Genomic DNA, 15805 nt, shown 5'->3' with positions numbered 1-15805 from the left:
GTATCACGAAACAATCATAGGAAAGCTGGAGTAGTTACATTAATAGCACAGTAAAGCAAAGTAAGGGGCGCCTAGGTGGCTCAGTCATTAAGCATTTGTTTTCAGCTCAGGTCATGATCCCAGGGTCCTGGGATCAAGCCCAGGCATCACATCATTGGGCTCCCTGCTCAGCAGGAAGCCTGCTTCCTCTCCCACTCCCCCTGCTTGTGTTCCCTCTCTCTCTTTGTCTCTCTCTGCCAAATAAATAAACAAAATCTTTAAAAAAATTTTTTTTAATTTATTTATTTATTTGACAGACAGAGATCACAAGTAGACAGAGAGGCAGGCAGAGAGAGAGGAAGGGAAGCAGGCTCCTGCCGAGCAGAGAGCCTGATGCGGGACTCGATCCCAGGACCCTGAGATCATGACCTGAGCCGAAGGCAGAGGCTTTAACCCACTGAGCCACCCAGGCGCCCCTAAAAAAAACGTTTTTTAATCAGGCCAAGTAAAATGCAAGATCAAGAGTATTAACAGAGATAAGATGGATATATATATATATTAAAATATATACATATTTAAAATCTTGAATTTGTATGCACTCAATTACATACAAATGCAGAGATTCAAAATATATGAAGCAAAACTGACAGAACTAACAGAAGAAATAGATATCCATGATTATAATTGGAAATTTCAACACTCCTCTCTCAGTACTTGATGGGACTAAAAATCATTACAGATATAAAAGACTTGAACAATACGATCAACCAATTTGACTTCATTAACATAGAACATGGGACCAACAACAGTACACATTTTCTTTTAGGTGCACATGGAATATTCAAGATAGACTATAGACTGGACCACAAACTCAGAAATTTGAAAGGATTAAAATCAATAGTTATATTCTTGGGGTACCTGGGGGGCAGTCAGTTAAATGACTTTTTTTTTTTTTAAGATTTTATTTATTTGACAGAGACACAGCTAGAGAGGGAACACAAGCAGGAGGAGTGGGAGAGGGAGAAGCAGGCTTCCCGCCAAGCAGGGCGCCCGATGCGGGGCTCAATGCCAGGACCCTGGGAACATGTCCTGAGCTGAAGGCAGACGCTTAATGACTGAGCCACCCAGGCGCCCCAAGTGTCTGACTCTTGATTTCTTTCAGCACAGGTCATGATCTCAGGGTTGTAAGATACAACCCCGCATCAGGCTCAGCGCCTAGCAGAGTCCACTTCTCTACCTCTCCCTTTGCCCCTCCCTGCGCACTGCCTCTCTCTCTCTCTCTAATAAATAAATAAATCTTTTAAAGAAAAAAGTTATGGAGGCACCTGGATGTCTCAGTCAGTTGAGTGCCTTCAGTTCAGGTCATGATCACGGAGTTCTGGGATCAAGCCCCAAATTGAGCTCCCTGCTTGGCAGGGAATCTGCTTCTTCCTTTCCCTCTGCCTCTGCTCCTTCTCTCCCTCAATCTCTCTCTCAAATAAATGAAATTATTTGAAATGATGTGAATATTAAATGGTGGCTATTATTATAGACTCAAGTGGCCAGAAGTGTTAGAATGTGAAAACTTGTCAGTAGATCAGCAAGGATGTGCCGAAGTTGAGGAACTCTTACTGTGCTGATGTTAAGATAAATAAGTACCAGCCACTTTGAAAAGAGTTAGCATTAACTTGTTAAACATGCACCTCACAACCAGCAGTTTCATCCCAGCATGTTACATTATTTGAAATGAAATTTAAAAGAAATAGTTATATTATTTGACCACAACAGAATTAATAAATTAATAGCAAAATATCTGGAAAATCCCCAAATATGTAGGAATAACCCAGAAATCAAAGAAGAAATCACAAGAAAAATTAGGAAATATATTTGACTTTTTTAAAAAAAAGATTTTATTTATTTATTTGACAGATCACAAGTAGGCAGAGAGAGAGAGAGGAGGAAGCAGACTCCCCGTTCAGCGGAGAGCCTGATGCGGGGCTCGATCCCAGGACCCCGGGACCATGACCTGAGCCAAAGGCAGAGGCCTTAAGCTACTGAGCCACCCAGGCGCCCCTTGACTTTTTTTTTTTAAGTAAACTCTACACCCAGCATGAGGCTTGAACTCAGTACTCTGAGATCAAGAGCCACATGCTCTACCAACTGAGCCAACCAGGCACACTTTTTTAAAAAGATTTATTTGTTTTAGGGGCACCTGGGTGGCTTAGTAGTTTAGTATCTGCCTTTGGCTTAGGTCATGTTCCCAGAGTCCTGGGGTTGAGCCCAGGCTCCTTCCTGCTCAGCAGGAAGCTTGCTTTCTCCCTCTCCCACTCCTTCTGCTTGTGTTCCCTCCCTCATGGTGTCTCTGTCAAATAAATAAACAAAATCTTTAAAAAAAAAAAGATTTATTTATTTTAGAGAGGGAGGCAGGAGGGCAGAGGGAGACAAAGAAAAGAATCTCAAGCAAACTCCCTGACAAGCATGAAGCACAATGTGGGACTTGATCTCATGACCCTGACATCATGACCTGAGCTGAAACCAAGGGTCAAATGCTCAACCAACAGCCACCTAGGCATCCCTGGGCATCCGTTTTTATTAACAGTCGTTTTTTAAGAAATATATAGATTTTCAGGGGCACCTGGATGGCTCAGTCATTAAGTGTCGGCCTTTGGCTGCTCAGGTTGTGGTCCCAGGGTCCTGGGATCGAGCCCCACATTGGGTTCCTTGCTCGGCAGGAAGCCTGCTTCTCCCTCTCCCACTAACCCCTGCTTGTGTTCCCCTTCTTGCTGTCTCTCTCTGTCATATAAATAAATGAAATCTTAAATAAATAAATAAATAAATATTTTTAAAAGTTTATGTAAAATTGTGTTTTTGTCTTCTTTAAATTTTTTTTTAAGATTTTATTTACTTGAGAAAGCACAAGTGGGGGAGGAGGGGCAGAGGGAGAGGGAGAAGCAGGCTCCCTGCTGAGCAGGGAGCCCAGTGTGGGACTTGATCCCAGGACCCTGGGATCATGACTTGAACCAAAGGCAGACACTTAACCAACAGAGTTACCCCGAAACCCCTCATTAAATGTTTGATAGAACTAACTAGCAAAGCAATCTGGACCCAGGGTCTTCTTTGCAGGAAGTTTTAAAATTATGAATTCTATTTAGGTAATAGATATAGGGCTATTCAAATTTCTATTTTTTTATATCAGTTTTGGTGATTTCTGTCTTTTAAGGAATTTGTCCATTTCATCCAAGTTGTAGAATTTACTGGAATAAAGTTGCTCATAATATGCCCTTATTATTCATTTAATGTGTATAGGATCTGTAGTGATGTCCCTCTTCATTCCTGATATTGGTAATATATTGTTTTTTTCTTAATTAGTTTTGTTTAGCCACCCAGGCATCCCAAGATTTATCATTTTTTTAAAGTAATCTCTGTGCCCAACATGGGGCTCGAATTCATGATCCTGAGATCAAGAGTCACATGCTCTACAAACTGAGCCAGCCAAGCAGCCATGAGGTTTACCAATTTTATCAATCTTTTGGGATAACTGACTTTTCTCTATTGTTTTTTTTTTAAGATTTTATTTATTTATTTGACAGAGATTGAAAGATCATAAGCAAGGAGAGAGGTAGGCAGAAGGAGAGAGAGAGAAGCAGACTTCCTGCAGAGCAGAGAGCCCAACGCAGGGCTCGATCCCAGGACTTAGATCATGACCCAAGCCAAAGGCAGACACCCAACCAATTGAACCACCCAGGCGCCCCTATTTTTTTTTTCATTTACTTTTGCTTTAATCTTTATTTCATCCCTTCTACCTAAATTTATTCTTCTCTTTCTAGCTTTTCTTTTTTAAGATTTTATTTATTTGTGACAGAGAGATGGTGAGAGAGGGAACACAAGCACAGGGGAGCTGGAGAGGGAGGAACAGGCTCCCCACTGAGCTGGGAGCCTAATACAGGGCTTGATCCCAGGCTGCTGGGATCGTGACCCAAGCCGGAGGCAGACACCTAAGGACTAAGCCACCCAGCTGGCCCTCTTTCTAGCTGCTGCTTCTTCTTTTTTTTTTTTTTAAAGATTTTATTTATTTATTTGACAGACAGAGATCACAAGTAGGCAGAGAGGCAGGCAGAGAGAGAGGAGGAAGCAGGCTCCCTGCCGAGCAGACAGCCCGATTTGGAGCTCCATCCCAGGACTCTGGGATCATGACCTGAGCCGAAGGCAGAGGCTTTAACCCACTGAGCCACCCAGATGCCCCTCTTTCTAGCTTCTTAAGGTAGAAACTTTATTTTATAAAGTTTCTTTTCTTCTTTCTTTCTTTTCTTGAAATGTAAGCATTTAAAGCTACAAACGGGGGCTCCTGGCTGGCTCAGTCAGTAGTCCACATAACTCTCAATCGTGAGTTCAAACTCCACATTGGTCATAGAGATTACTTTAAAAGAATAAATAAGTAAAGCTACAAATGTTACTTTATTGATTTAGCTGAGCTCACACATTTTTGTATTTTCATTTTTTTTAAGATTTTTTTTAAATTTATTTATCAGAGGGGGGGGGAGAGAGCAAGCACAGGCAGACAGAATGGCAGGCAGAGGCAGAGGGAGAAGCAGGCTCCCTGCTGAGCAAGGAGCCTGATGTGGGACTTGATCCCAGGACGCTGGGATCATGACCTGAGCCGAAGGCAGCTGCTTAACCAACTGAGCCATCCAGGTGTCCCTGTATTTTCATTTTTTGACTAAAAATATTTTCTAAAGGGACTACTGGGGCCCCTTAGACATTCTCTAACACTGGGAACATGCTCAGTAGGGAGTCTGCTTCTCCCTCTCTCTCGGCCACTCTCCCTGCTTATGCTTTCTTACTCTCTCTGTCAAATAAATAAATAAAATCTTAAAAAATATATTTTATTTATAAAATAAACAGGAGAAGCAACAAGAAGAGGGAGAGGGAAGCTCCCCACTGAGCAGGGCACTGGACGCAGGGCTCGATCCCAGAACTCTGGGACCATGACCCATGCAGAAGGCAGATGCTTAATGGACTGAGCCACCCAGGTGCCCCCAAATAAATAAAATCTTAAAAAGAAAAAAGGAACATCAAAAAAAAGGGGGGCACCTGGGTGGCTCAGTGGGTTGAGCCTCTGCCTTCGGCTCAGGTCATGATCTCAGGGTCCTGGGATCGAGCCCCACATCGGGCTCTTTGCTTGGCGGGGAGCCTGCTTCCCTTCCTCTCTCTCTGCCTGCCTCTCTGCCTACTTGTGATCTCTGTCTGTCAAATAAATAAATAAAATATTTTTTTAAAAAAAGGAACATCAATGTAATTCACTATTTAATAGAATAAAGGAGGAAAAACCATGATCATCTGAAGAAATGTAGAAAAATCATTTGACAAACTTCAATACTCATCCTGATAAAAAAACAACCACCACAAAACTACAAATAGAAGGTGGAATAGTTTCCTATTGCTGCTATAACAAATTACAACAAATTCAGTGTCTCAAAATAACATGAATCTATTATCTTATCATTCTGGAGATCATAAAACTGAAATGGATTTCACTGAACTAAAATCAAGGTGTCAGCAAGCTTGTGTTTCTTCTGTGAGCCCTTGAGGATAATCCATATTTTGCTTTTCCAATTCCTAGAAGCCACCTACATCCCTTAGCTCATGGCCCTTTCTCCATCTTTAAAGCCAGCAGCATAACGTTCATCTCAATCTCTTTCGAACTCTGATCTTCCTGCCTCTCTCTTATAAAAACCCTTGGGATTTCATTGGGCTCATCTGAATAATCCATGACAATCCCCCCACCTCAGCATCCTCAACTTAGTCACATCTACAAACTCCCTTTTGCAACGAAAGGTAATATATTCACCAGTTCCAGAGATTAGGACCAAGACATCTTGGGGTTGGGGGGCTATTATTCTGTCTACCACAGAAGACTACTTTCAACCTGACTTAGAGTATCTGTGAAGCATCTATAGTTAATATCTAATATAGTTAATAATATCATACTTAATAAGAAAGACTGAATTTTTCCTCCCAACGTTGGGAACAAAGAACAAGAACATTTTAACCCCTTTATTCATTGTACTAGAGGTCCTAGTCAGTACAATAAGGCAAGAGAAAGAGATTAAAGGCATATAGGTTGGAAAATAAGCAAATTGTATTTACAGATAATGTGATTACATATGTAGAAAATCCTAAGTAATCTCTAAAAACCTACTAGGATTAATAAGTAAATTTAGCAAGGCTACAGTATATAAAATCAATATACATTGGGAAGTTTGGAGTAGGATTCATGCTTCCTTTTCCTTGTTCTCTCCCTGACTCTGATGGCTCCTTGACTTTTGTACCTTTAAGAAGAATCTCTGCTTGGGTGCCTGGGTAGCCCAGACAGTAGTAAAGTATATGAGTTTTGATCTCAGGGTTGTGAGTTTGACCCCCACCTTAGGTGTAGAGATTACTTAAAATCTTAATTAAAAAAAAAAGTCTTGGGGAGCCTGGGTGGCTCAGTGGGTTAAGCCTTTGCCTTCAGTTTAGGTCATGATCCCAGGATCCTGGGATTGAGCCCCACATCGGGCTTTCTGCTCAGCGGGGAGTCTGCTTCCTCCTTTCTCTGCCTGCCTCTCTGCCTACTTGTGATCTCTGTCTGTCAAATAAATAAATAAAATCTTCAAAACAAAAAAAAGTCTCTTCTGGAGCTGAGCTGTGGCTCTGAAATAGCTCTGTGGTTGACAAAGAGCTAATTTATCTGAAAATAAGCCCTGAAGGCCAAGCAAGTCCCCATATCCCCTGCGTGGTTCTGCAGCCACCCCACGCTGCTCACTGTCTCCATAGTTGCTAAAACTGGGAAGGGTACCACACTGAATATCTAGCTGGTAGGCTCAGGGATAACAAGCTCCATGAACCCCATGTGGGGTTGACAACCCCACTGTGGAGACAGGTCACCTACCAATGCCATCTGTGACCAGCCTTGGGCTGGTCTCCTGAGTTCCTTCTCACTGCTCCATCAGTCCCAAATACCTCCACTCTCTCCCAGTGCCAGGACATCTCCACTTTAACTCAGACTCCCTGGGTTCAAATCCCACACAGAGCCACATGCTAGAACACCCCTGTTGCCCCATGCTTACTAGCTGTGTCTCCAGGCACATTATTTGACTTCTCGGATCTGTTTCTTCACTTGTAAAGGGAGATAACAATTCTCACCATGTCACCAGATCAGCACAAGGATTCAAGTGGTGAAGCAAGGGAAAGATTTTAGGAACGTCTGGCATGCAGCAAACACCCAATTAACTGTATCGGGCCTATGGTCCTTTGCTCCCACTGTTCCTTTCGTAGGGAAGACCCTTCCGCCTGAGTAACCACCAGTCTTCCCTTCACAACTCAGTTCTGCTCAACCTCCTTCTAGAAGACCTTCCCTGCAGGAGAGAAGGTCCAGCTCTTACTTGCCCAGGCAGCAGTGCTTCTGTGGCACCAAGAGTCCTGCTCTGCCATCGCCTGTCCCTCAGCCCTATCCCTCACCCCAGAACACACACAACCAACCGTGAGCCTCCTGAAGGATGGTTCTGATGTATCCTTCCTTCATCTGCCCATCTCAGAAAACAGCAGTGCTGTGCATCTATTACTAAGCTCTCATCCTTACAGTGAGTCAGGCTCACTGCTTCCCTTCTCTCCCACCTCACATACCGCCTGACAGCAAACCCTACTGGCTATATTCAGAACATATCTAGAACCCGACCACTCTCACTTGGCAGAACCTGCAACAATGTCCCAAGTGGCTTCCCGTTTCCTCCTCATCACCTCAACCCCAAATCCTCTCTTTGAAGCAGTGGAGGGATCAGTTCATGTCACTCCCCTGCTGAGAACCAAAGTCCCCAGCCCAACCTGACTCCCAGCGACCTCGGATTGCTGACTCCCAGCACACCTGTCCCTGCTGAGGATGCATCTACTGCAAGCCTTTGTACACTTGCACATGTCCTGTGACACTGCTCCTCTTAGGCAGCTTTCTTGTTTCCATGTGGCACTTACCATGATCAGACACGTCCTTATGTGTTCGCTGTCCATTTTGCCAATTGGTTTGTGGACAAGGATTTTGCTTTTTATATCGCTGAATCCCCACTGCTTACAACAATAGTAGGCACAGAGTCACCACACAAGAGCCATTTGTTGAATGAATGAATGAATGAATGAATGAATGAGTGAATCTCTGGGATAAATACTGGACAGAGCCGTGATTACAAGCAGTTTGGAGGAATGTTTTATTATTTGCACGCCTCCCCTGTCTGTGAACACGTGGTATTGGGGAAAAGTCTTCCCCAGATCTTCATCCTCTCCCCTCCCCCATTGTCTTTTCATGCACTCATTCACTCATTCATTATTCAGTATACATCCCTTGAGCACTGGCTACACGCCCTGCACAAGGCCTGACAGACATAATTAGATCTTTGTACTCTGGGAAGGAAGTGCGGTCCTGCCCGTACTTCCCACACTGGAGTTTTCCTTTATGGTCCCCATTTCAAATATTTAGCTCTTGTGCTCTTAAACACATACCCCAGTTTTTTTGTTTTTGTTTTTTCTTTTAAGAACTAAGTTTACAGTAGCTACAAAAATGGTCTGAGAGCAAAGGGTGGTAAATAGCCTGGGGAAATACATCGAAATGGGTCATGAAGGGTGAGAGTGAGTTCAAGTGGAAGAATGGAGGATAGGTGTTTCCAAGATTGAGGGAGGAGTGTGTGCAAGGATGCAGCAGTGGAAAGAAGAAGGTAGTTTATTCACAGAATGTTCTGGTGGGCAGTGAGCCAGAAGAGAGGCTCCGAGAAGGAATGGTAGGAGCTGTGGCTGGGTACAGGGGTTGGAGGGAGACACACTGGGGAAAAGGCATAGAAGGTACAATGTCCTGGATTCCAGAAAGTTCCAGCTCCATAGCCTATGTCACATCTTGGCCTGCAGGGACCTCTGGGGCGAGGCACCATGTTTCCCCTGCTGTTCTAATGATGATACCAGGAGGTGGGGTGGGGTCCACAGTGGTATGAAGGATTGGATTGGAAGCTGTGTGTGGGAGATGGGCTAGCAGGACCCTCCTGACCTTCCTCTGCTAAGGCCTCTGAGAAGTTGATAGCCTTGGACCTTCCACCGTCTGCGGCCTGAGGACAAGAGCCATGACTTAACAAACCTGACTCAGAAGAAATGTTCAGGGACGCCTGGGTGGCTCAGTTGGTTGGACTACTGCCTTCGGCTCAGGGCGTGATCCTGGAGTCCCAGGATCGAGTCCCACATCAGGCTCCCAGCTCCATGGGGAGTCTGCTTCGCTCTCTGACCTTCTCCTCGCTCATGCTCTCTCTCACTGTCTCTCTCTCTCAAATAAATAAATAAAATCTTTAAAAAAAAAAAAAAAGAAGAAGAAATGTTCAACAAGTGCTTCCAAGATGACATAATGGACAGAAGTGGCTCAGTGGGTTAAGCCTCTGTTCTGTAGGAGAGGGAAGCATGGCTTATCATCAGTCTTTCTTAAAGCACCCATCAAAGAACAGAGACGTAGTAGGACAGCAGGGAGGTGAGGGGTAATGCTGTGGGAACTTGGCCTTGCTGCTGACCTTTGGAGCAATCCTATGACCTCCACAAAGTCATCAGTGTCCCTTCACAGACCAAGGTTTGGGGCCTGATACAGGCTCTGCCATGACTTCCCCCAGGCTTAGGACATAAATAGATATGCCAGAGGGACCCTAGGGAAGATAGAGAGGTCTTCCCCTCCCTGGCAACTCTGAGTAGGCTTCTTGGGAGCTCACAGGCCCCAGGCCTTCCTCCTCAGTCTACACACAGACTCAAATTCCCCAGCAGAATTCCCTTCCCAGAGGTATATTTGGACATCGGTGAAAAGAAAAGGTGATTCTGATAGCATTCACTCAATCACTAATTAATTAGTATTACATATAACAAGGTGCATTATGTAACTATAAAAAAAAAATGTCTCTTACTACTTAATCCTGGTTTCCCTAGAATGGAACTGTGTTTTCAACATAAAAGAACATAAGAACCATCCAGAGACCTTGTGAAGGAAGCAGATTTCTGACCTCTGAGCCCAGTAAATAGTCAGATTTGAAAGGGACCCAAGAGTCTTTCCTGGACAATTCTGAGTCTGAGAACTAGTTTGAGAACTAGCGTTCTATGACGTTACCAGGTCCCATAGAGCTGCAGTGCCAAACATTTTTTTTTTTTTTTTTAATGTAGGTTCCACAACCAGCATGGAGTCCAACACTAGGCTTGAACTCATGACCCTGAGATCAAGACCTGAGCTGAGGTCAAGAGTCAGATGCTTAACAAACTAAGCCACCCAGGTACCACCAAACTTTTTAAGGCTACAAACCACAGTATGAAATTATACACTGCGATGTAGGACACACTTAAAATTACCTAAGTCAGGTAATTTTAATGACTGATTACTTTACTGGCTGATTCAGTCAGTTAAGTGCCCCACTCTTGATTTTGGCTCAGGTCATGATCTCAGCGTCCTGGATCAAGACCTGTGTTGGGCTCTGTGCTGAGTGGGAAGGCTGAGGATTCTCTCTCTCCCTCTGCTCCTCTCCACTCTGGTACACACTCTCGCTCGATCTCTAAAATAAATAAATAATATTTAAAAATAATTAGGGGCACCTGGGTGGCTCAGTCAGTTAAGCATCTGACTCTTGGTTTCTGTTCAGGTGAGATTGAACCGCTTGTTGTGCTTTGCTTGAGATTCTTTCCCTCCCCCTCTGTACCTCTCCCTGCTCATGCTCTTTCTCTAAAATACACAAAATCTTCAAAACAAAACAAAACAAAACAAAAACAAAAACCTCATTGTTAAAATAAATACAATCTTTTAAAAATTACCTAAAACAAAAATAGGATGAAACAATATTCTTCCCAACCCCAGTGATGCACCTGGAATGTTCTGCACTTCAAACGCTCCCTGGTCCAGATCCACCAAATGAAGGGGTCGCAACCCAGGCTGCATATCAGAATCATCAAGGGAACTTTTATATCTTCTAGAACCAAGCTTACAGCCCTGACCAATTAAATCAGAAACTCAGGGGTGCCTGGGTGGCTCAGTCAGTTAAGCATCTGACTCTTTTTTTTTTTTTTTTTTCAAAGATTTTATTTTTTCATTTGACAGAAAAAGTACAGCAGGGGAAGAGGCAGGGAGAGGGAGAAGCAGACAGACTCCCTGCTGAACAAGGAGCATGATGCGGGACTGTATCCCAGGACCCTGGGACCATGACCTGAACCAAAGGCAGATGCCCAACCACATAAGCCACCCACGCGGCCCAAGCATCTGACTCTTGGTCTTGGCTCAGGTCTTGATCTTGATCTGGGTTGTGGATTAGAGCCCCATGAGGGTTGTGGGTTCAAGCCCCAGAAACTCTGGGAGTTGGATGCAGGCATTAGTAATTTATAAAGCTCCCCAGATGATTCCAACTTGAAGCCAAGGTCTAGATGGGCATTTTTTTTTTTTAAGTAATCTCTGCCCAACATGGCGCTCAAACTCACAACCACAAAATCAGGAGTCATATGCTCTACCAACTGAGCCAGCCAGGTGCCCCCAGATCAAGGGTTCTTTTTCTTTAATTATATTATTCTTTTAATTTATTTATTTGAGAGAAAGAGGGAGTAGGGGGAGGGGCAGAGGTGGAGGGGGAGGGGGAGAGAGAGACTCTCAAGCTGACTCTGCACTGAGCACAGAGCTGGACATTGGGTCAATCTCACCACCCTGAGATCATGACCTGAGCCAAAACCGAGAGTCAGACACGTTAAGTGACAGCCACCCGGATGCCCCCAGATCAGTGGTTCTTAACGTGTGGTCCCCACGGCAGCAGCAGCATAACCTGCAAACTTGTTTGAAATGTAAATTCTCAGGCCCTGCCCAAGACCCACCAAATAAGAAATCTGGGTGTGTGGCCAGTTCTTTGTTTTAAGCCCTCTGGGTGATTCTGATGGCCACCTGGATTTGAGACCCACTGCTCTATAACCACTGAACTAAACTGATGCAGGTTTTAACCTGCAGCTTGACAAATACTGTCTTAAAAGAAGACTCAGATGAGAGATTAGAAATTAGTACTGGGGAAAATATTTCCTTTCCTGCAGAACTGACAAATCTCTTCCTTTTGTGATAATGAGAACTGCATTCTGATCTACCCCCTTTTGGGGTTGGCTATGGGGAAGCTCAGAGTCAAATCTAATCTTAATCCCAGCAATCATGTGTATGTTTATGGATCTTTAATTTTTTTTTAAGATTTTACTTATTTGTGGGGTATTGTGTGGCTCAGTCATTAAGCATCTGCCTTTGTCTCAGGTCAGGATCCCAGGGTCCTGGGATCAAGCCCCGCATCGGGCTCCCTGCCAGGTAGGGAGCCTGCTTCTCCCTCTCCCCCTCCTCCTGCTTATGTTCTCTCTCTTGCTGTGTCTCTGTCAAATAAATACATAAAATCTTTAAAAAAATAAAAAAGCGGGGCGCCTGGGTGGCTCAGTGGGTTAGGCCTCTGCCTTCGGCTCAGGTCATGACCTCAGGGTCCTGGTATCGAGCCCCGCATCGGGCTCCCTACTCAGCGGGGAGTCTGCGTCCCCCTCTCTCTCTGCCTGCCTCCCTGCCTACTTGTGATCTCTGTCTGTCAAATAAATAAATAAAATCTTTTTAAAAATTTTGGAAAAAAGTTACCTTTAAAAAAAAAAAGATAAGGGACGCCTGGGTGGCTCAGTTGGTTGAGCCGCTGCCTTCGGCTCAGGTCATGATCCCGGCGTCCTAGGATCGAGTCCCACATCGGGCTCCTTGCTCGGCGGGGAGCCTGCTTCTCCCTCTGCCTCTGCCTGCCATTCTGTCTGCCTGTGCTCGCTCTCTCTCCCTCTCTCTCTCTCTGATAAATAAATAAAATCTTTAAAAAAAAAAAAGATAAAAAAAAAAAGCTTTTACTTATTTCTTTGACAGAGAGAGAGAGTGCACTTGCATGTGTGTGAGCACAAGCAGGTGGAGGGGCAGAGGAAGAAGGAGAAACAGACTCACAGCTGATCAGGGAGCCCAATGCTGGGCTTTGGGATCATGACCTGAGCTGAAGGCAGACGCTTAATCGACTGAGCCAACCATGTGCCCCATTTATGGATCTTTAAAGATCGTTTTCTGCTTCCTCCTTTATTTCCCAGCAGTTCCTCTTGTACATGTGCCTTTTTTTTTTTTAAAAGATTTTATTTATTTATTTGACAGAGAGAGATCACAGTACGCAGAGAGGCAGGCAGAGAGAGGGGAAGGGAAGCAGGCCCCCTGCTGAGCAGAGAGCCCGATGCGGGACTCGATCCCAGGACCCTGAGATCATGACCTGAGCGGAAGGCAGCGGCTTAACCCACTGAGCCACCCAGGCGCCCTACATGTGCCTTCTTAAGAAGGGGCAGTAAGTGCTGGTCACTATGTGGTTATGGCTGAACCAGACCAAAGAAGAGGGGGTATGGGGCAGTTGAGCAGAGAGCACTTCCTGTGGCTTCTCAAGCTCCCCGGGGCCTGGTTCGCAGCACCCCTGCCCCAGTCAGCTCCACTGCTGCGGTTTCCTGTTTGTAGCCTGCACTCAGGCCAGCCCCCAGCCCCAGCCCGCCTTTGGGTGTAGGGGGGATGGTAACGCTGTCTGTAAAGTAGCAGGAGAGGCTGGGGAGAGGTCAACCCAGTGAGCTTCTGAAAGAAGAGGAGAGGCAAAGATGTGCTAGAGGGGGCCCCGGGAGGGAGACTGAGAACAAAGGACCCTGACAACCCACCATGGTTGGTTCAATTAGGGCAAGCACAGAAGACCTGTCCTCATTCCTGAGTATTGCCCCACTAGTCTACCACTGAGTTTGCAATTCCACCATTATTGTGATACGTGGGCCTTTCTTGGATATCTGAAGTGAGGAGGACCCCAGCTGGGTTTGAATCCCAGCTTCATTGCTGTATTTACCCTGGCAAATCATTTCTCCTCCCTAAGCCTCAGGTTCCTCATCTGTAAAATGTGGACAGTGGAACTACACATTGGACAGTGGAACCCTCACAGGGTTGTTTGAAGACACTTAAAGGGCCCATCATTAAAAGCAGCGTCACCACTTGTGTAACGTCCTTCTCTGCCCCACCATAAGGGTCTCAGGGCAGCAGCTCAGAGGGAGACAGGGGCATCAGAGACAGACTCTATTAGCTTTGTGTTTTGTTTGTGGAAGTCCTGTACCTGAAATGGGAGAAGGCACATAGGAATGTGCAATGTGACATGTCCCTACCCCTCTTCAGGCCTTTGTTTCCCCATCCTCCCCATCTATACAGCAGAAAGATCAAGAGCTGACATTGAGTTTTCTGGCTGGCGACCCAGGGAGGGCACAGAGACCTCATGAACTTGAAAATTTTTTGCCAAGTTGTGTCTTGGGGAGGGAGGAATCATTGCTGGTCAGGGCAGGGAAATTCTGTGACCATATTCTATTATAAGAATCGGTTGCTAAAGTGTAGGCTGAGCCTGGATCCCCACAGTGGACCACTCACACCTACTTTTAGAAATGGGATTTCATGGCAGCAACATAGTGGTCAATGAAACTGCCTGACTCCAAGACCAGGTACTTCAGCCCTTCACATTTGACCTCCTGCCTATACCACCAAGCTATCTCTTCGCGTTCAAGGACAAGCCAGGGCTGAGCTTACCCACCTCTCCTGGTCTGGCTCTCCCGGATGAGGAAGGCGCCTCCAGAGTTTCCAGGCAGCAATAACAGTTCCTCAGCTTTCTCCCGGCTCAGGCCCTCATACAGCCACCTGCAGGAGGGACAGAGAGGGGTCAGCTTGGGCGTGGGTGGGCCAAGACTCTACTCAAACCCCTCCTCCCTCTCTGGTCCTTAGAGTTCCACTTGTACTTTGGTCTCTAAGGGCTTTGCGTTGGTCCCGGCTCCAGAGGCTGCAGAGGACAACCTCATGGGGTCAGCCCCGGCCTTTTCTGCCTGGAGACCTCATTCCCAAGTGGCCAGGAGGGCGGGAGAAGGTGGGATGATCACAGACTCCTAGCACTGTCCAGCTCCTCTAGTACCCCTATGCTAGCCAACTCTCCTTTCCAAGAATTGCCTATGTGTATGTGTTTAATTTTAGTGAATATTTTCTTTGAACATTTTAAAATTTAACTTTGCAGCCAGAAGGCATGCGGGTGAACATGTATTCATTCATTACCAATGAAATGTAACTCCCACTGGAGCTTATTTGTGGGTAGAAATGTTGCAACTAGAATGCTCAAGACAATCTAAAGTCTTGGAAAAAATCATGCAACATATCGATCACCATATGTGTCTCCCAAAGCACAGACCTTCGTGACCTACTTCTCGGGGCTTCTTTTCCTGCTGGATTATTGAGTCCTCTGGCCCCTTATTTTCTTTTGTCCTTTCACTTAATCCTTCACCTATATGTCCATGAAGGACTTGACTGCAATGGAAAGTTCAGGGTGGTTTTGCAGGAATTTTTTGCTTACTAGTCCAACAGCCTTCTAATGTCCCCAGAGTAAAGTCCTGTAGTCCCCAGGAAAACCTACAGAAGCCAGCTCTATGGAAATGGCTGTCTCCCTGTCATCCTGTGAAATTCCACAATCAAAGCTAGAGTCAGGGTTGAGTTCATTCTAAGGAGATAAACCAGAGAAGCTGTGACCCACTTGGTGCCAGCAGAAAACTTAGCCTAGTTTTATAGTAAATAAAACAAGTCATTCATAGGACTTGTAAACACGGAGGAAGCAGACAGAGTGGCAAGGGAAGGGGACTTTTGGAGGTGGCCAGTGTCTCCTTGGCTGCAACTTTAGTGCCACACTGAGGATGCAAAAGCTCTGACCAGTGGGGCCAGGCCAGCAGGAAACACACGGGTGCCAATGACCTC

General features: G+C 45.4%; 1 protein-coding gene across 1 annotated transcript in view; it reads right to left on the bottom strand.

Annotated features, from left to right (window-relative positions):
* The window catches only part of SLA2 (Src like adaptor 2), a 28525-nt gene that overhangs the window by 3523 nt on the left and 9197 nt on the right, over positions 1–15805 (bottom strand). Inside the window, exon 5 of the mRNA XM_044263091.1 lies at positions 14607–14710. Within this exon, the coding sequence (XP_044119026.1) occupies positions 14607–14710 (104 nt within the window). The remainder of the gene's footprint in view (positions 1–14606; positions 14711–15805) is intronic.

Source organism: Neovison vison, chromosome 8, assembly GCF_020171115.1.
Source record: "Neovison vison isolate M4711 chromosome 8, ASM_NN_V1, whole genome shotgun sequence".
Classification (NCBI taxonomy): domain Eukaryota; kingdom Metazoa; phylum Chordata; class Mammalia; order Carnivora; family Mustelidae; genus Neogale; species Neogale vison.
This window is presented reverse-complemented; position numbering and strand designations above follow the sequence as displayed.